Source organism: Bombina bombina, chromosome 4, assembly GCF_027579735.1.
Source record: "Bombina bombina isolate aBomBom1 chromosome 4, aBomBom1.pri, whole genome shotgun sequence".
Lineage (NCBI taxonomy): Eukaryota > Metazoa > Chordata > Amphibia > Anura > Bombinatoridae > Bombina > Bombina bombina.
In genome coordinates, this window is record NC_069502.1 from 704,416,141 (window position 1) to 704,437,530 (window position 21,390).

General features: G+C 39.8%; 1 protein-coding gene across 1 annotated transcript in view; it reads right to left on the reverse strand.

Annotated features, from left to right (window-relative positions):
* Nucleotides 1–21,390, reverse strand: part of LOC128656756 (uncharacterized) — a 141,955-nt gene that overhangs the window by 74,295 nt on the left and 46,270 nt on the right. The window contains exons 4-5 of the mRNA XM_053710891.1: nucleotides 20,632–20,751; nucleotides 6,595–6,717 (exon numbers count right to left, since the gene is read on the reverse strand). Of these exons, the coding sequence (XP_053566866.1) occupies nucleotides 6,595–6,717; nucleotides 20,632–20,751 (243 nt within the window). The remainder of the gene's footprint in view (nucleotides 1–6,594; nucleotides 6,718–20,631; nucleotides 20,752–21,390) is intronic.

The following is a 21,390-nucleotide window of genomic DNA, read 5'->3' on the forward strand; positions in this document are numbered from 1 at the left end:
TACCAAAACCTGTGAGGCCATGCCGGAGCTACCAGCAGAACAAACAAGCATTCCTTCAGAATCTTGGAGATTACTCTTGGAAGAAGAACTAGAGGCGGAAAGATATAGGCAGGATGATACTTCCAAGGAAGTGATAATGCATCCACTGCTTCCGCCTGAGGATCCCGGGATCTGGACAGATACCTGGGAAGTTTCTTGTTTAGATGAGACGCCATCAGATCTATTTCTGGAAGCTCCCGCATTTGAACAATCTGAAGAAATACCTCTGGGTGAAGAGACCATTCGCCCGGATGCAACGTTTGGCGACTGAGATAATCCGCTTCCCAATTGTCTATACCTGGGATATGAACCGCAGAGATTAGACAGGAGCTGGATTCCGCCCAAACCAGAATTCGAGATACTTCTTTCATAGCCAGAGGACTGTGAGTCCCTCCTTGATGATTGATGTATGCCACAGTTGTGACATTGTCTGTCTGAAAACAAATGAACGATTCTCTCTTCAGAAGAGGCCAAGACTGAAGAGCTCTGAAAATTGCACGGAGTTCCAAAATATTGATCGGTAATCTCACCTCCTGAGATTCCCAAACTCCTTGTGCCGTCAGAGATCCCCACACAGCTCCCCAACCTGTAAGACTTGCATCTGTTGAAATTACAGTCCAGGTCGGAAGAACAAAAGAAGCCCCCTGAATTAAACGATGGTGATCTGTCCACCACGTTAGAGAGTGTCGTACAATCGGTTTTAAAGATATTAATTGAGATATCTTTGTGTAATCCCTGCACCATTGATTCAGCATACAGAGCTGAAGAGGTCGCATGTGAAAACGAGCAAAGGGGATCGCGTCCGATGCAGCAGTCATAAGACCTAGAATTTCCATGCATAAGGCTACCGAAGGGAATGATTGTGACTGAAGGTTCGACAAGCTGAAATCAATTTTAGACGTCTCTTGTCTGTCAAAGACAGAGTCATGGACACTGAATCTATCTGGAAACCCAGAAAGGTTACCCTTGTCTGAGGAGTCAATGAACTTTTTAGTGAATTGATCCTCCAACCATGATCTTGAAGAAACAACACAAGTCTATTCGTATGAGATTCTGCTAAATGTAAAGACTGAGCAAGTACCAAGATATCGTCCAAATAAGGAAATACCACAATACCCTGTTCTCTGATTACAGACAGAAGGGCACCGAGAACCTTTGTAAAAAATTCTTGGAGCTGTAGCTAGGCCAAACGGCAGAGCCACAAACTGGTAATGCTTGTCCAGAAAAGAGAATCTCAGGAACTGATAATGATCTGGATGAATCGGAATATGCAGATATGCATCCTGTAAATCTATTGTGGACATATAATGCCCTTGTTGAACAAAAGGCAAGATAGTCCTTACAGTTACCATTTTGAACGTTGGTATCCTTACATAACGATTCAATATTTTTAGATCCAGAACTGGTCTGAAGGAATTCTCCTTCTTTGGTACGATGAAGAGATTTGAATAAAACCCCAGCCCCTGTTCCAGAACTGGAACTGGCATAATTACTCCAGCCAACTCTAGATCTGAAACACATTTCAGAAATGCTTGAGCTTTCACTGGATTTACTGGGACACGGGAAAGAAAAAATCTCTTTGCAGGAGGTCTTATCTTGAAACCAATTCTGTACCCTTCTGAAACAATGTTCTGAATCCAAAGATTGTGAACAGAATTGATCCAAATTTCTTTGAAAAAACGTAACCTGCCCCCTACCAGCTGAGCTGGAATGAGGGCCGCACCTTCATGTGGACTTAGAAGCTGGCTTTGCTTTTCTAGAAGGCTTGGATTTATTCCAGACTGGAGATGGTTTCCAAACTGAAACTGCTCCTGAGGATGAAGGATCAGGCTTTTGTTCTTTGTTGAAACGAAAGGAACGAAAAACGATTATTAGCCCTGTTTTTACCCTTAGATTTTTTATCCTGTGCTAAAAAAGTTCCTTTCCCACCAGTAACAGTTGAGATAATAGAGTCCAACAAAGAAACAAATAATTTGTTACCCTGTAAAGAAATGGAAAGTAGAGTCGATTTAGAAGACATATCAGCATTCCAAGTTTTAAGCCATAATGCTCTTCTAGCTAAAATAGCTAGAGACATAAACCTGACATCAACTCTGATAATATCAAAAATGGCATCACAGATAAAATTATTAGCATGTTGAAGAAGAATAATAATATTATGAGAATCATGATCTGTTACTTGTTGCGCTAAAGTTTCCAACCAAAAAGTTGAAGCTGCAGCAACATCAGCCAATGATATAGCAGGTCTAAGAAGATTACCTGAACACAGATAAGCTTTTCTTAGAAAGGATTCAATTTTCCTATCTAAAGGATCCTTAAAGGAAGTACCATCTGACGTAGGAATAGTAGTACGTTTAGCAAGGGTAGAAATAGCCCCATCAACTTTAGGGATTTTGTCCCAAAATTCTAATCTGTCAGACGGCACAGGATATAATTGCTTAAAACGTTTAGAAGGAGTAAATGAATTACCCAAATTATTCCATTCTCTGGAAATTACTTCAGAAATAGCACCAGGAACAGGAAAAACTTCTGGAATAACCACAGGAGATTTAAAGACCTTATCTAAACGTTTAGATTTAGTATCAAGAGGACCAGAATCCTCAATTTCTAAAGCAATTAGTACTTCTTTAAGTAAAGAACGAATAAATTCCATTTTAAATAAATATGAAGATTTATCAGCATCAACCTCTGAGACAGAATCCTCTGAACCAGAAGAGTCATTAGAATCAGAATGATGATGTTCATTTAAAAATTCATCTGTATAAAGAGAAGTTTTAAAAGATTTTTTATGTTTACTAGAAGGAGGAATAACAGACATAGCCTTCTTGATGGATTCAGAAACAAAATCTCTTATGTTATCAGGAACATTCTGAACATTAGATGTTGATGGAACTGCAACAGGTAATGGTACATTACTAAAGGAAATATTATCTGCATTAACAAGTTTGTCATGACAATTAATACAAACAACAGCTGGAGGAACAGCTACCAAAGGTTTACAGCAGATACACTTAGCTTTGGTAGTTCCAGCACCAGACAGCGATTTTCCTGAAGTATCTTCTGACTCAGATGCAACGTGAGACATCTTGCAATATGTAAGAGAAAAAACAACATATAAAGCAAAATTTATCAAATTCCTTAAATGACAGTTTCAGGAATGGGAAAAAATGCCAAGGAACAAGCTTCTAGCAACCAGAAGCAAAGAAAAATGAGACTTAAATAATGTGGAGACAAAAGCAACGCCCATATTTTTTTAGCGCCAAATAAGACGCCCACATTATTTGGCGCCTAAATGCTTTTGGCGCCAAAAATGACGCCACGTCCGAAACGCCGACATTTTTGGCGCAAAAGAACGTCAAAAATGACGCAACTTCCGGCGACACGTATGACGCCGGAAACAGAAAAGATTTTTTGCGCCAAAAAAGACCGCGCCAAGAATGACGCAATAAAATGAAGTATTTTTAGCCCCCGCGAGCCTAACAGCCCACAGGGAAAAAAGTCAAATTTTTAAGGTAAGAAAAATAATTGATTCAAGTGCATTATCCCAAATATGAAACTGACTGTCTGAAAATAAGGAATGTTGAACATCCTGAGTCAAGGCAAATAAATGTTTGAATACATATATTTAGAACTTTATTAAAAAAGTGCCCAACCATAGCTTAGAGTGTCACAGAAAATAAGACTTACTTACCCCAGGACACTCATCTACATGTTTGTAGAAAGCCAAACCAGTACTGAAACGAAAATCAGCAGAGGTAATGGTATATATATAGAGTATATCGTCGATCTGAAAAGGGAGGTAAGAGATGAATCTCTACGACCGATAACAGAGAACCTATGAAATAGACCCCGTAGAAGGAGATCACTGCATTCAAAATAGGCAATACTCTCCTCACATCCCTCTGACATTCACTGCACGCTGAGAGGAAAACCGGGCTCCAACCTGCTGCGGAGCGCATATCAACGTAGAATCTAGCACAAACTTACTTCACCACCTCCATAGGAGGCAAAGTTTGTAAAACTGATTTGTGGGTGTGGTGAGGGGTGTATTTGTAGGCATTTTGAGGTTTGGGAAACTTTGCCCCTCCTGGTAGGAATGTATATCCCATACGTCACTAGCTCATGGACTCTTGCTAATTACATGAAAGAAAGGCTGACAGGACTACTTAAAACTTCAGTCCCATCTCGAAGAGTACTACCCTTCTTAAGAGACTACTCCGTAACCTTCTGACACTTCTCTGCCAACCTCCTGTGACGAAAGGCAAAGAATGACTGGGGGATGAGGGAAGTGGGGAGGTATTTAAGCCTTTGGCTGGGGTGTTTATGCCTCCTCCTGGTGGCCAGGTTCTGTATTTCCCAAAAGTAATGAATGCAGCTGTGGACTCTCCCCGTTTTAAGAAGAAAATTTTCTATTTTGTTATAACTTTGAAAAACAAATTCTAATTTCTTAACCCTTTCGTTACTGTGAATTTCAGAGAAAAAACTTGCTCAAAATAATGGAGAATTTTTAGCATTTTTGCTATATCTCCATTTAAACAGAAAAAAAGTTGTTGTTTTTCATGCCACCATTTTGCAGCCAAGTGCGATCATATAAAAAAAATATGTCACAATAATTGGTGTTCTCACTGAAATTATATACATAACGGTTGCGCAGTCATAACACGAAAGGTTGTAAAAGCTTTGCTGGGATCCTCTTTATTCAAAAATAACTTTGCCATTGCTTTATTGGCAATATAGAAGGCCGCTAATTGCAGTTGCACACCACACCTATGAAATTCCTGGCGGTGAAGGTGTTAATAAATTGGCTGGCAAGGGCAATATTATTGTATTGTAGGTATTATCTCCCACCTGACACCTTCCATCAAGCTCTCTTATTCCTTCCCCCAACTGATTCCCACCATCTTAGGTACTGACAGACTGTCTGCAAGTATTAAGTTTTAGGGCTTTTTTAAATCAATCTGTTTTATTTATTTATTTTAATGTATTATTTATTTTAATTTCTGCACCGTATCCTCCCACCTACCTGATCCCTCCCAAACAGCTCTCTAACCCTCCCTCCTACCAATGGTCACTGCCATCTTAGGTGATGCCAGTACCCAGTTTACATTAGTTAATTTATTTGATTTTGTTTATTTAATAATAAAAACATTTTTTTTCTTGCAGTGTAGGGGTCCCCCCTCACCCTCCCCACTTCCTTCCTTCAAGCGATCGTGTGAAGGGCCCCCTTTCCTTCTCAATAACCCCTTTGCTACAGTGTAGGGACCCATCTCTGCCTCTCTCCTAACATTTTTCTGTAGTGTAGGAAACCCTCCCCTTCCTCCTCCTTCCCCCATCAGGCAATGGGTCACCCACCTCCCTCTCTCCTTCGCTCCCACACCCCCACCACAACAGATACAAACAATGACACTGCACGATCAGCGTTCCCTTACTATATATATGACTGCAATCTCTGCATGTGCCCCGCAGGTACTACATAAACATAGTATGCTGGGCAAACTACTATGTGACATAGCACCTGCGTCAATTTGGTGCAAGGGGTTAATATGTATTTAACCTGCAGAGAGGGTTAAAAAAAAAAAGTCATACACCTAGTCAGTCAATCAGGTGCTGACATACTGTACATATATTATCTAATTAATGGATGGATGGCACAACTTTACAAAAGTTAAAGGGACATGAAATCCAAACATTTTTGTCATGATTTAGATAGAGCATACTATTTTGAACAAATTATCAATTTACTTCTATTATCTAATTTGACTCCTTCTCTTGGTATCCTTTGTTGAAAAGCATACCTAGTTAGGTTCAGGAGCAGCAATGCACTACTGGGAGCTAGCTGCTGATTGGTGGCTGTTCATATATGCCTGTTATTGGCTCATATAATGTGTTCAGCTAGATCCAAGAAGTGCATTGCTGCTCTTTCAACAAAGGACACCAAAAGAAGGAAGCACATTTGATAACAGAAATAAATTGGAAAGTTGTTTAAAAATTGTATACTCATGTCCCTTTAAAAGGCATAGTAAGAAATGTAGCAGTTTCAAAATTAAATAATCTAATTATATAGTCCATTGTAGAAACAAAATGATCATGTTTATATAGTCCATTGTATTTTTACACTGAATAGCCCTTTAGGCATTTAATTAGAATTCTGAAGTTAAGTATATACGAAGATTAAAAACTACTCAATCTATGACAAACAACAATGAAAGCCCCTTTTTAATAAAATATCATCTTATGAGGTTTAGCTTCAATCCTTTTTTTTCTGGAAATGGCTAAATAATTTTTTAACCTTTAGGCCAGCAATACTAGAACATAAAAATAGTGCAGTTTTTCAAGATAAGGAGTGTTAGGAAAGCTAGTCATGTTGTAACAAAGAAGACAAACCACTCTTTCTAGATTTTAACAATCACTGCAGGGTTTGCCCTGAGCAAACAATCTATTATACATATAACATCACATTTCAACAACACTGTATTTTAATATGTGGTCATTTTTTATTTGCAGAAAGGGACCAACAATGTTTTCTATGCCATTCAGTAAAAGTAGTGAAATAACCTGATCTTGTGAGGTTCAGGATAGCTCCAACTGCATTTTGTTGCACTCTGGGATCATACGACTTAGCCAGGGTTAGCAGAGGTAGAATTCCTCCAGCAATTCCTATGGCCTCACGATTGGATTCTACAAATAAGAGAGAAAACAAATATTATAGGCACGGTTTACCAAGTGGCTCCAAGCTATTTAATTCAAGTAGACTAGGTTTTAGACTTCAGTTCAGGGGCATAACTACAAGGGTCTCAGAGGTTTCAATTGAGACAAGGACCACAACTCTAGGGGGGGAATCATGTCTTGCCCCCCTGTGTGCTCTCCTGCAAACCTGGCTCACAGTTTAAGGAAAGTGTATGGATTTGCCTTTACAATGTTGCCAGGGTTTCCAAGATGGCTGCCACAGTGTTGCTGTACAGGAAAACTTGGCTATTTGTACAGGAAGGCTGTTCATATCCTCTGGAACAAATATAAGGGGGGATAACTCACATTCATAGAGAAGCAGCTTCCCTTACTCCTATGAGTCCCATTTATCAAGGGGTCAGAGCGTCGTCGGCTGCAGGTTCAAATAAGCAAACCTGTACCCGAGATTTAAGAAGCATCAGTTATCAAACTGCTGCTTCTTAAACCACTTTGCCACCTGTTATGTGGCATATGTCAATACTCCCAGACTTTTCTGACCGAGGAGATTGACGGCCCTTGCTTGTGTGTGCAGGGGGAAGCAAAAGAAGAAATCTAATTAAACAATAGAAGTAAATTGTTGTTTGAAATAATTTTGGGGGGTTTCATGTTTCTTTAACGTATCATAACAGACTAAACTTTATTAGAACAGATTAACACATTGTTTGCTGCAACTGTTTTTCAATGGTCAAACTCCACCCACAACTTGAAAGGATCCAATCTGGACTTACACCTAGAGAAGACAAGGCTTGCCACTGTTATTTGTGTTAAAAAAAATCTCCATAATTTGGCCCCATCAGAAGAGATCAGCTGCAAACTAGAGACAATATTTGGTAAGGTTGGGCTTGTGAAACCTGCCACGGGCTCTTGTAGTTTCCAGGACTGAATAATCCACAAAGTTTCAGACAAATTACAGGGAAAGGGTCAAAATAAATAATGAAAGTGTATTGCAAATAATTATGCATTTTATATTACAAACTCAAAGTGATTAAGTCTCTTTTTTGGTTTAGGAAAAAATACAGCAAGTGCCAGTACATACTGTAGTTAACCACAATCTTGACCAAAACTGGAATATCACACATGAGTATCCACATCTCATAGTAATTGTGCATTAGAAACCCTAAAAACCCAATTAAACATCAATTGCAGAATAATTTTGTTTCACTTGTAGATTATCATGGAGACTTGCATGGAGCATATAGCTAATTATATTATCTGTATTCTAAACATTCTGAAAGGTCAGAACAGCCCCCGTCTGACTCATGGAGTGTCTCCATTTTCAATCTTTGTATATACTGTGCATGAAAGACTAAGTCTACATAGGGTTAACACAGTATCTGGCAGGTTTATGTCAAGTTAGCAGGTTTAATGATTAGCAAGTTAAACTAGTTAAAATGATGGTTTAAATAGCAGGGCTACAGGTTATGCCGCAAGGCTGCTCAAAAGAGTGAAAATGTGAACAGGCCTGGGACTATCCTCCTCTTGTGGATTATAAAAAAAGCTTAGGCTGAGAAACTATATTGTTACACATGCATTTAAATCTCTGTTGCACAGAGCTTAGTGCTGGGACTCCATTGTGACCCAGAAATCCACAGTTACTTGCAGCTCAGCAAAATACTAGCAATTATATATTATATACAGGAACATTAAAGTCACTTTTGTACCTGCCTAGCATACATGAGTGAATCATCTGGGTGCTAATTCTAAATAAATCTTCTAATATGATTTAAAAAAAAAAAAAACCTTTGATTTTGTTAATCAAACCAGTATGGTTTTGTAGTCCAGGGATATAAATGGGTAATGACTCTTTACACTTTTGTTATCATATTGCTTAATTAGGTTAGAGTTCTGGATACACCAATGTGCAACAGGGTTAAACACATAAGTAAAGTCCCTCTGAAGCCAAAAGCATAGCATCTTACAAGCAGAAAACAGCCAGTGACCCAATCAAGAGTCTCAGTTTTACATATAGCCACTAACAACCTGTTGCTTCCTGCTTGGGAGTCAAAGTATGTTAGATTACCTATGTGTTTAACCACTTTGTAGGAGTTTGCTAGGGTAATATTTTCTTTAAATAAATAAAAAATATTTTATCAAATAAAACAATTGACAAATATCTCAGTGTTGTGTAGGTTTAGAAGAGCATCCTCTTCTTCCGACGTCTCTTGCAGAATGAAGTTTGCCTTTAAATGACGTAAGCCAAGATGGCGTCACTTACATTCCGATTGGCTGATAGAATTCTATTAGCCAATCAGAATTAAAGGGAAAAAAATCCTATTAGCTGTTGCAATCAGCCAATAGGATTGAGCTTTCATCCTATTGGCTGATCCAATCAGCCAATAGGATTGAGCTTGTATTCTATTGGCTATTCCAATCAGCCAATAGAATGCGAGCTCAATCCTATTGGCTGATTGGATCAGCCAATAGGATGAAAGTTCAATCCACCTTAATTCCGATTGGCTGATAGAATTCTATCAGCCAATCGGATGACGTCATTTAAAGGGAAACTTCATTTTGCAAGAGACGTTGGAAGAAGAGGATGCTCCGCACCGGATGTCTTGAAGATGGAACTGCTCCGCGCTGGATGGATGAAGATAGAAGATGTTGTCTGGATGAAGACTTCTGTCCGCTTGGAGGAAGACTACGGCCCGCTTGGATGAAGACTTCTGCTGGCTTCCCTGAGGACTTCTGCTGCTTGGATGAGGATGGATGTCCTGTCTTCGAAAACTGTAAGTGGATCTTCGGGGGTTAGTGTTAGGTTTTCTTAAGGGTTTATTGGGTGGGTTTTAATTTTAGGTTAGGGACTTTTGGCTGAAAAAGAGCTCAATGCCCTTTTAAGGGCAATGCCCATACAAATGCCCTTTTCAGGGCAATGGGGAGCTTAGTTTTTTTAGATAGGTTTTTATTTGGGGGGTTGGTTGTGTGGGTGGTGGGTTTTACTGTTGGGGGGGGTGTTTGCATTTTATTTTACAGGTAAAAGAGCTGATTTCTTTGAGGCAATGCCCCGCAAAATTGATAGTTTATTGTAGGCTAGGGTTCTTTTTATGTTGGGGGGGCTTTTTTATTTTGATATGGCTATTAGATTAGCACCGGATGTCTTGAAGATGGAACTGCTCCGCGCTGGATGGATGAAGATAGAAGATGTTGTCTGGATGAAGACTTCTGTCCGCTTGGAGGAAGACTACGGCCCGCTTGGATGAAGACTTCTGCTGGCTTCCCTGAGGACTTCTGCTGCTTGGATGAGGATGGATGTCCTGTCTTCGAAAACTGTAAGTGGATCTTCGGGGGTTAGTGTTAGGTTTTCTTAAGGGTTTATTGGGTGGGTTTTAATTTTAGGTTAGGGACTTTTGGCTGAAAAAGAGCTCAATGCCCTTTTAAGGGCAATGCCCATACAAATGCCCTTTTCAGGGCAATGGGGAGCTTAGTTTTTTTAGATAGGTTTTTATTTGGGGGGTTGGTTGTGTGGGTGGTGGGTTTTACTGTTGGGGGGGGTGTTTGCATTTTATTTTACAGGTAAAAGAGCTGATTTCTTTGAGGCAATGCCCCGCAAAATTGATAGTTTATTGTAGGCTAGGGTTCTTTTTATGTTGGGGGGGCTTTTTTATTTTGATATGGCTATTAGATTAGGTGTAATTAGTTTAAATATTTGATCATTTATTTTGTGTAACTTAGTGTTTTTTATTTTGTGTAACTTAGTTGTTATTTTTTTGTAACTTAGTAATTCTTTATTGTAGATTTAAATAACTTGAGTAGGGTTATGTTTTTAAATATGTAATATAGTTAATTTAATTGTTAGTTTAATGTAATTGTAGTATAATAGTTAGGGTAGGTTAATTATTAGTTTAATATAGTTTAATGTCATTTTAGTATAATAGTTAGTGTAGGTTAATTAATAGTTTAATATAGTTTATTTTAACTCTAAAGATAAGTTTAAAATTTATTATAAGATAGGGATGAGTTAATATTTAATGTAAAGTTAGCGGGTTGTTAGGATTAGGGGTTAATAGCTTAATTTAGTTTATGGCAATGTGGGGGGCTGGTTTTAGGGGTTAATAGGTTTAGTAAGTGGTAGGTATGTGGGAGGCCAGTGGATTAGGGGTTAATATATTTATTTAGTTGCGGAGGGGTCCAGGAGCGGCGGGATAGGGGTTAATAACTTTATTAGAGTTGCGGCGGGATAGGGGTTAATACATTTATTTAGTTGCGGAGGGGTCCAGGAGTGGCGGGATAGGGGTTAATACTTTTATTTAGTTGCGGTGGGCTCCGGGAGCGGCAGGATAGGGGTTAATAACATTATGTAGGTGACGACTATGTCGGGGGCAGCAGATTAGAGGTGTTTAGACTCGGGGCTTATGTTAGGGTGTTAAGTGTAAACGTAATTTGTTTTCTACCATAGAAATCAATGGGACATCTGGCAGCATCGAACATGAGCTTTCGCTGCTTTCAGACTCCCATTGATTCCTATGGCATCCGCAGCTTCCAGGGTGGCGGATTGAAAACCAGGTACGCTGGGCCGGAATATTGGCGAAGTTAGAAGTTTGATAACTTGCAAAAGTTGTCAGATAGTGCCGAATTTGTATTCGGAACATCTGTAATGACGTAAGCATCAATCTGTGTCGGATTGAGACCGGCGGATCGTATGTTACGTCACAAATTTAAACTTTTGCCAGTCTGTAGGCTTTGATAAATAGGTCGAATCAGGCACGCCACAATTACGCTGCGGAATTCCATCGTATTTGCGGTTGACGGCTTGATAAATATCGCTCTATATGTCTTATGAAGCATAAAATTGACCATTTAATTTAGCACATGCAGTATCAAATGCGAGCACACATCTCTGAGTGCTATGATCAAATGTAGACTGACTGTAGTGGAAACACTGAAGTGGGGCATCATTTTTTACAATGCCTTAAACTAGCACTAGTTACAAGATAGATAGATTAGATAAACAGATGGATAGATAGATGATAAAGACAAACAGATAGATATTAGCGATAGATGATAAATAGATAATAAATAAATAAATAAATAGATATTAGATAGATAGATATTAGATATAGAAGACAGATATATATTAGGTAGATAGACAGATATTAGATAGATAGATATTGATAGATTAGATAGATAATAAAATAGATAGATATTAAATGGATTAGATAGATGATAAATATATAGATATATAGATTAGATAAATGATAAATAGATATTAGATAGACATACTGTATATATATTAGGTGGATAGACAGATGATAAATAGATATTTGACAGATAGATTAAAAATAAATAGATATATAGATTAGATAGATAAATAGATAAGATAGATATGCAATTAAAGTATAATTATTGTTAAAGGGACATTGAAACTGATTTTTTTCTTTCATGATTCAGATTGTGCAATTGTAAGCAACTTTCTAATTTACTCCTATTATCAATTTTTCTTCATTCTCTTGTGTAAGTTTAGAAGCCAGCCCATTTTTGGTTCACAACCTGGGTTGTCCTTGCTGACAAGTGCTGCCCAGGGTCTTGAACCAAAAATTGTCTGGCTTCTTAGCTTAGATGCCTTCTTTTTCAAATAAAGACATCAAGAGAACAAAGAAAAATTGATAATAGGATTAAATGAAAAAGTTGCTTAAAATTGCATGTTCTATCTGAATCATGAAAGAAAAAAAAAATGGGTTAGTGTCCCTTTAATACAGTGGGTTTTATATGATGACTATGGTTGGGTTTATACCATAAAGGGCAGAGAGGGGCATTATTTTATTGTTTGACACAGGCAGCACTATGTCTTGGGCCAGCCCTGCTCATAGTGCAGTTATGACAGAAACAAGTGAATACTGATATAAATTTTGTCAAACAGAGCACAGAAGACACCAAACACCAGTGAGCAAGAAAAGCAGAAGACACTTATACAAATATATAGAACTAGTACTAAAGCCCGTGTACACGGGCCATTTTTTGCAGTACAGCGGTCCCACCCCTTGCTCTCTCCCCCCTCTCTTTTGCTCTCTCTTCCCCCCTCTCTTTTGCTTTCTCTCCCCCCTCTCTTTTGCTTTCTCTCCCCCCTCTCTTTCGCTTTCTCTCCCCCCTCTCTTTTGCTCTCTCTCTCCCCTCTCCTTTGCTCTCTCTCTCCCCTCTCCTTTGCTCTCTCTCTCCCCTCTTTTGCTCTCTCCCCTCTTTTGCTCTCTCTCCTCTTTGGCTCTCTCTCTCCCCCCCTCTTTGGCTCTCTCCCCCCCCCCTTTGGCTCTCTCCCCCCCCCCCTTTGGCTCTCCCCCCCCCCCCTTTGGCTCTCTCTCCCCCCTCTTTGGCTCTCTCTCCCCCCTCTTTGGCTCTCTCTCCTCTTTTGCTCTCTCTCCTCTTTGGCTCTCTCCCCTCTTTTGCTCTCTCTCCTCTTTGGCTCTCTCTCTCCCCCCTCTTTGGCTCTCTCCCCCCCCCCTTTGGCTCCCCCCCCCCCCTTTGGCTCTCTCTCCCCCCTCTTTGGCTCTCTCCCCTCTTTTGCTCTCTCTCCTCTTTTGCTCTCTCTCCTCTTTGGCTCTCTCTCCTCTTTGGCTCCCCCCCTCTTTGGCTCTCCCCCCCTCTTTTGCTCTCTCTCTCTCCCCTCTTTGGCTCTCTCCCCCCTCTTTTGTTCTCTCCCCCCTCTTTGGCTCTCTCCCCTCTTTTGCTCTCCTCTTTGGCTCGCTCTCCTCTTTGGCTCTCCCCCCCCCCTTCTCTTTGGCTCCCCCCCTTTGTTTCTCTCCCCCCCCTTTGTCTCTCCCCCCCCCCTTTTGTCTCTCTCCCCCCCTTTGTCTCTCCCCCCCCTTTGTCTCTCCCCCTCCCTTTGTCTCTCCCCCCCCCCTTTGTCTCTCCCCCCCCTTTGTCTCTACTCTCCCCCCCCCTTTTGTCTCTCCTCTTCCCCCCCCCTTTTGTCTCTCCTCCCCCCCCCTTTGTCTCTCCTCTCCTCCCCCCCTTTGTCTCTCTTCTCCTCCCCCCCCTTTGTCTCTCCTCTCCTCCCCCCCCTTTGTCTCTCCTCTCCCCCCCTTTGTCTCTCCTCTCCCCCCCCCCCCATTGTCTCTCCCCCCCCCCTCTCCTGCTCCCTCTCTGGCTCTGTCTTCACATCGCGGGACCCCGCCCGGCCACGCCCAATCGCTGCGACACCCGCCCGGTCACGCCCCTTGCGACGCCCGGCCACGCCCCCATCGCAACGCTCCTGTCGGCCACAAACAGCTGTGAGGTCTGGGGAGCGCGTGGCCGCTTCTCACGCAGCAGACCTCACAGCTGTTTGTGTACCTCGCGCTCCCTATCTCACAGCTGCTTGTATGCTGTGTACCTCGCGCTCCCTATCTCAAGGCCAAGTGTTTGTCTCTACTGCGCATGACGGCTTCAGACAAACACTTGGCCTTTTATAATATAGGATGTCTCTACACTTCATATAGAAAAATTCTAAATTGTAGTGTTAGCAGCTTACGTGCTATAAAAATAGTTACAATCACATTGGCATTTTATTTTTATTATTGTATTTACAATTATGGTCACTGTCTGTATGTGTGATTATCTATTGCACATGCATTTTTAAAATGTTGGATTCTGGATCCCATATAGGGATTTGTTTGTAGAATTTTAATAAATTGTAATGAACCGTGTATTAATTATTTTTATAGCATTTAAACTGTTAGCGCTAACATTGAGTTTTTTCTGTTATTTGTTTGAGACTGTGAGGCTGAATGATCAAATGTCTGTCGGACCTGATCCGACTGTGCGGATCAGGTCAGACAGACATCGCTGAATGCGGAGAGCAATACGCTCTCCGTATTCAGCATTGCACCAACAGCTCACAAGAGCTGCTGGTGCAACGCCGCCCTCTGCAGACTCGAGGTGTCAATCAACCTGATCGTAGTCGATCGGGTTGAATTGTGGTGATTCCTGTCCGCCTCATCAGAGCAGACGGACAGGGTTATGGAGAAGCTTGATAAATGCCTCTGTCAGTTAGGAGTCTTTGTATTTTATTTAACATTTGAGTTTGTGTTTTTTGTAGGTGTGTGCTTAGTATGTTCTGTTACTACAATTCATACATCTATACAGTTATTAAAAGGTATGTGACCAACAGAAGCCAAAAGACTAATTAGACAAGAACATAATGTAAATCAGCAGGTAATGAAGCCCTAATTTGTGATATAATATATATATATATATATATATATATATATATATATATATATATATATATATATATATATATATATATATATATATATATATATATATATACACACACACACAGTATATATATATATATATATATATATATATTATTTAGTAGACAACTCAAAGTATTGATCTAGGCCCATTTTGGTATATTTCATGCCACCATTTCACCGTTAAATGTAATTAAATAAAAAAAAAATGTTAACTTTTTCACAAACTTTAGGTTTCTCACTGAAATTATTTACAAACAGCTTGTGCAATTATGGCACAAATGGTTGTAAAAGATTCTCTGGGATCCCCTTTGTTTAGAAATAGCAGATATATATGGCTTTGCCATTGCTTTTTATTAATTAAAAGGCCGCTAATTGCAGCTGCGCACCACACTTATTATTGCCAGCAGTGAAGGGGTTAATTGGGTAGCTTGTAAGGTTAATTTTAGCTTTAGTGTCGAGATTAGCCTCCCAACTGACACTTCCCACCCCTTGATCCCTCTCAAACAGCTCTCTTCCCGCCCCACTGGTCAACCCCATCTTAAGTACTGGCAGACAGTTTGCCAGTATGCAGTATTAGTCTTTTTTTTTTAATTATTATTATTATTTTATTCAGTGTAGAATTACCCCCTCTTACCTTCCCACCTCCCTAATCCCTCCCAAAATTCTGTCTAACCCTCCCCCTCTAACTCATTTGCACCATCTTAGGTACTGGCAGCTGTCTGCCAGTACCCAGTTTTCCATGATTTCTAAAGTTTATTTAATAAAAAATAAAAAAAACACATAAAACATTTTCTGTAGTGTAGCTGCCCTCTACCTTATTTACCACCCCACCCATTCCCCTCCCAGATTGATTTCCAACCCCTCCACAATATGACCTACCTCTCCCTCCATCCTTCCCTCTCCCTACCGCTCTCAGAGTTTGTTTGCTTCCTGTAGCATAGCAGTCCCACCCATTCCTGGCCCTCCCGCCCCCCCACCTGCCGCGATGGGCCTCCCACCCGCCTCTTTCCTAACCCTCCCACACCACCAACAATCGGCACCACAGCTGCCCGATGTAGATAGGGCCACAGAGCGTCTCTCTCTGCATCGGTACCTCTGCCCGTCTATTTCTGCACTGCCCCACTCGTGGGGCATGCAGAAATAGTGCAATCTCGCTACTTTTAGCGAGATTGCGGCAGAGAGAGGCCCAGGACAGCAGGATCGTACAGGGTATAGCGCTGCTTGTTAAGGTGTTAAATACTAAACCCCAATTTTTTCTTTAATGATTCAGATAGAGCATTGCATTTTAAGCAACTTTCTAATTTACTAATATTATCATTTTTTCTTCGTTCTCTTGTTATCTGTATTTGAAAAAGCAGGAATGTAAGCTTAAGAGACAGGCCATTTTTGGTTCAGCACCTGGGTAGCGCTTGCTGATTGGTGGCTAAATGTAGCCACCAATCAGCAAGCTTTACCCAGGTGCTGAACCAAAAATGGGCTGGCTCCTAACCTTACATTTCTGATCTTATAAATAAAGATAGGAAGAGAACAAAGAAAAATTAATAGGAGTGAACTATAAAAGTTGCTTAAATTTACATTCTCTATCTGAATCATTAAAGAAAAATTTATGTTTAGTATCCATTAAGGTTTTTCGCTTGCAGTTAAAATGCTGCAATGTTGATCAAAGAGTTTCTTAATTACAGGATTTAACAATGAAATACTATTTTTACTGTCTGTACACAAGAACTAAAATTACGACACAGAGATGCCTCAAACTTGTTTCTCTTTTGATTCCGAAGATATTTTCAATTATTGCATGCAAAAGTCATCAAATATCTTGTCACTGCCAACAATTATCACAAACATTCTTATATCTGTAACAGCCCCAAGCTGAGGGAGTTGCCCAGAATTAAAAGGGACAAAACAAAATGAATGATTTACCTGATAGATTTTTTTGGAATGATGATAGTCCATGGGGCTCTATAACATGTGGAATATAATTTCCGCCACTAGGAGGAGGTCAAGAACCCACACAAGAGCTTAAATTCCCTCCAACCTTCCATCACTTCTCAATTGAATGCATAGCCAAGCAGAGAATAATAAACAATTATATAGGAAAGACAAAAACAGGGTCTATATAGGTGCAAATTAGAACTGTTGCCCAAAAAAATAAAAAGAATAATTTATCAGGTAAGCATAAATTTTGTTTTCTTTCGTATAATGATGATAGCCCACAAGGCTCCATAACATGTGGGATTAATACCCAAGCAGATAGCCAAAAGCTGCTTGTGAAAAAAGCAAAAATGTCAAAGCGGTAAACTTTTGAAAACATATACAGAGAAGGCCATGTTGCAGCATTGCAAATCTACTCCAATGATACATCATTTTTGAAAGCCCAGGTAGTTGCAACTGATCTTGTAGAATTAGCTATGATACGCTTAGGAGGTAACATTCCCGCCACCAAGTAAGCCTTGTGAATTACCTATTTGATCCAAGAGGCCAAAGCTTCAGTAGTAGCCTTCTACCCTGACTAATGAAGCTGGAAAATTGTCTGAACTCCTAAGTAGCCTGAAAATAAAACTTGAATGCTCTGACTACATCAATATTATGTAAAAGACGTTCCTTAGCATTAGCAGGATCTGGACACAAAAAACAACAATCGCCAGATTGATCTTTTCTGAAGAAACTACCTTAGGAAGAAAATATTATTATATTTAGCACAAAGTACAGCTTTATTTTTGTGAAAAATTAAAAATGGAGAATCACACAAAGCTGATAGCAATTCTCCTAGCTGATATCAATGGAATGCATCGGTTCAAATTGAGGGCCTTGCAGAACTGAAAGAACTAAATTAAAATTCCAGGGTGGAGAAATAGGTCTCACAACTGGCCTAATTCTTACTAGCGTCTGAACAAAAGTCTGTACGTCAGGAAGCTTAGCTAACTTTCTATGAAACAGATAAAGCAGAAATTTGACCCTATAGGGAACTAGCAGAAAAACCCTTGTCAAGGCCATCTTTGCAAAAACATTAGAATTCTACGAATCCTAAAGGAATACCAAGAAAAATCTCTGGAAGAGCACCATTCAAAGTATGCTGTCTGGGTAATGGGTTTTCTGGCTTGAATCAAAAACCTCTATGTTCTCTACGTTTTAAAACTAGGCGTTCAACCTCCATGCCATTGAACTTAGTGATTTGAGATCCTGATGGAAAAGAGGCCCTTGAGACAATAGATTTGGTCTTAGAGGAAAAAGCCATAGAGATAAGGACACCTGCACTAGAATCTGCATACCATGTTTTGTGGGGCAAGGCTGGAGCAATCAAGATTACTGAAGCTGACTGCTGTTTGATTCGAGCAATTACTCTTGGAAGTAGAACAAACTGAGGAAACAGGTATGCTAGATGAAAATTCCATTGACAAACCCAGGCGCCTCATTTGAGCCTTTGGATCTCTTGTTCGTGCACAATACATTGGAAGTTTGTGATTTACATGTGAGACCATCAGATCTATGTCCAGTAGACCCCATTTGATCAAAGATATACTGATTGAGAGACCATTCTCCTGGATGCACCGATTGATGGCTGAGGTAATCCGCTTCCCAGTTGTTCAATCATGGAATGTGAACTGCTGATACGGAGCATTGATTCATCTCTGCCCAAGATATAATCTGGGACACTTCCTGCATAGCCAGAGGACTGCGGGTCTGCAGGCCAGTGGACTGATTTAAGTAGGCCACCACTGTAATATTATCTTACTGGAAACGGATAAACCTTTTTTTCTTAAGAGGGGCCAGGACTGAGGACTGAGAAGCCGAATAATCGCTTGGAGTTGATAAGTAACCTTGCCTCCAGAGAGGACCAAACGATTTGCAGCTTTGAGAATTCCAGACGACGGCACCACCAGCTTACAAGTCCACTAATTGCAGCAAAATCCAGTAAAGAGCCCATCCGGTGCTTATACAAGTACTGTACAGCAGATAATTTCTGCCCCCCACAGGGGAAGGCTAAGGGACTTGCACCCACGACGCCTGAGGGTAGTTATGGCTGAAATCCCTAGGGAGATACTGCACACATAACAGGGTATTCCTATGTCCCTGTATCATTCAGCTTGCTGGAAATCTTATCTGTCTTTGTGAATGATATGTCCCAGAGATAAAGGGTCTCACATTGATCTGAGCTCCCAAACATTAATCCATAAGCAAGACAGAAGAGGAGAGATGGGAGTTGGGATGGTATTTAAGCTCTTGCGTGCTCTTGCGTGTTTTCTTAGCCTTCTCCTAATGGAGCCCTATGGACTATCATCATTACATGAAAGAATGATTCAGATAGAGCATGCATTTTTAACAATTGCCCAATGTACTTTTATTATTACATTTGCTTTGTTCTCCTGATATTCTTTGCTGAAGATCAAACCCTTGTTGGCTCAGAAGCAGTAATGAACTACTGGGAGCTAGCTGGTGATTAGTGGCAGAACTTATATGCCTCTTGTTATTGGCTCACCCAATGTGACCTGTTAGCAGCGTGTAGTGCATTGCTGATCTGGAGATGACTTTTCAACAAAGGATATCAAATAAATGAATCAGATTTGATAATGGAAGTAAACTGGAAAGTTGTTTAAAATTGCCTGCGCTATCTGAATCATGAAAGTTTAAATTATTACTTTACTGTCCCTTTAAAGGAACGATAAACACTAAATAAATGCTAGTCATTAGGACATATTCAAAGCAACAGTTGGATTGAAACTACTTGCCTGCTGTCTCTAATAAAATCATGATTTTATCAGATTTGAATAATACTTTTTCAATTACATTGTAGTTTTTTTTTTAGTTCAATGCACCTTTAACATTCTCATCCCTCTTTAAACCTTCATATTCCTTCCCCAAAACCACAGTATATCAATTATACAATAGGAAAAAATTAATAAAATAAAAAAATAAAAATAAAAAATAAATAAATATATATATACACACTTTACTTAAACTCTTTCAGTCTATCTGTAAATATGATTAAAACCTTTCAACTACAGCATGGTCAAAGAAAGACACCAGTTGATATTTGAGGTTTCTTATCAACAGATCAAGTTTGTTTAGGGTTGTACCCCAAGGTATCTAAATCACTATATTGGAAGCTACAAAACATGCCTATGTAATCATTTGTAGGTAAGCAAGATACAGACCACCTCATACAGCTGCAAACATCTCAAAATACTGTTGGTATGCTCCTCTATCTTGTTCTTTATAGCTTTTCTTTATCAAAGGAACAGTGTAGTACAAAAACACATGCTCTAATTCGTTAGCGCATGTTGTTTTAGCATCACTGACCCCACACGTCTGTTTTTAATCCCCACAAAGACATTAAACTCAAACCCAGGAGCTGTATAGAACTACTAATCCAGAGCAGACACTTCTAGTGAGCCAGTCAGCAGTGACAGTCACAAAACCCTGACAATTGGCTGCTCTGACTGCTCAGGACCAGTAGTTGTCTGTGGCACCTGAACAGGACTTTGTGTTTAATCCTTTTGTGATCAGCAGTGCTAAAATTACATTCTCTAACGCTTTAGAGCATATCAAGTGTGCACTACAATGTTCCTTTAATTATGATACTTACTTTATAGTCTCAACTAGGTAGGTATACAATACATATTAAAAATATACAACCCCTTTGTTAAATTAAAGATCGGGAAAAGTCTAAAGAATAAGGCTAACCACAAAGTATACTTACCAGAGATTGCCAAGGTCATGATACATGCACAAGAGTTACACTGGACAGCTGAATCCCCGGATTCTAACAGCTCCAGCACTGGTTCCAGCAAACCCATCTGGATAACCAGCTCTTTATTCACTGCACATAAAAAGATGACCATCATTTAGGACCAGTGCCATGCGTAAGAAATATAAAGTACCCCTTAAAGGGATACTAAACCCAATTTTTCTTCTTTCATGATTCAGATGGAGCATGAGATTTTAAGCACCTTTCTAATTTACTCCTATTATCATTATTTCTTTGTCCTCATGCTATCTTGATTTGAAAAAGCAGTACTGTAAGCTTTAGAGCAGGACCATTTTTTGTTCAGCACCTGGGTAGCACTTGCTGATTTGTGGCTAACTGTAGTAAACCAATCAGCAAGTGCTACCCAGGTGCTGAACTAAAAATGGGCCGGCTCCTAACCTTTCATTACTGCTTTTTCAAATCAAGATAACATGAGAACAAAGAAAAATTGATAATATGAGTAAATTAGAAAGTTGCTTAAAATTGCATGCTCTATCTGAATCATGAAAGAAAAAAAATTGGGGTTAGTATCCCTTTAAACAGTAATGCATTGTGTAAGCAGATAGCATAATCCTCTAGTATTAATATGACAAAGCACACAGTTTGCTTCATTTGAACAGTTTCACAAAGAGCAACACTAACTACACATAAATAACATTGGCCTGTCTTAGCCCAAATTGAACAGCACTGTCCTGGTAAAGCTAAAACTAT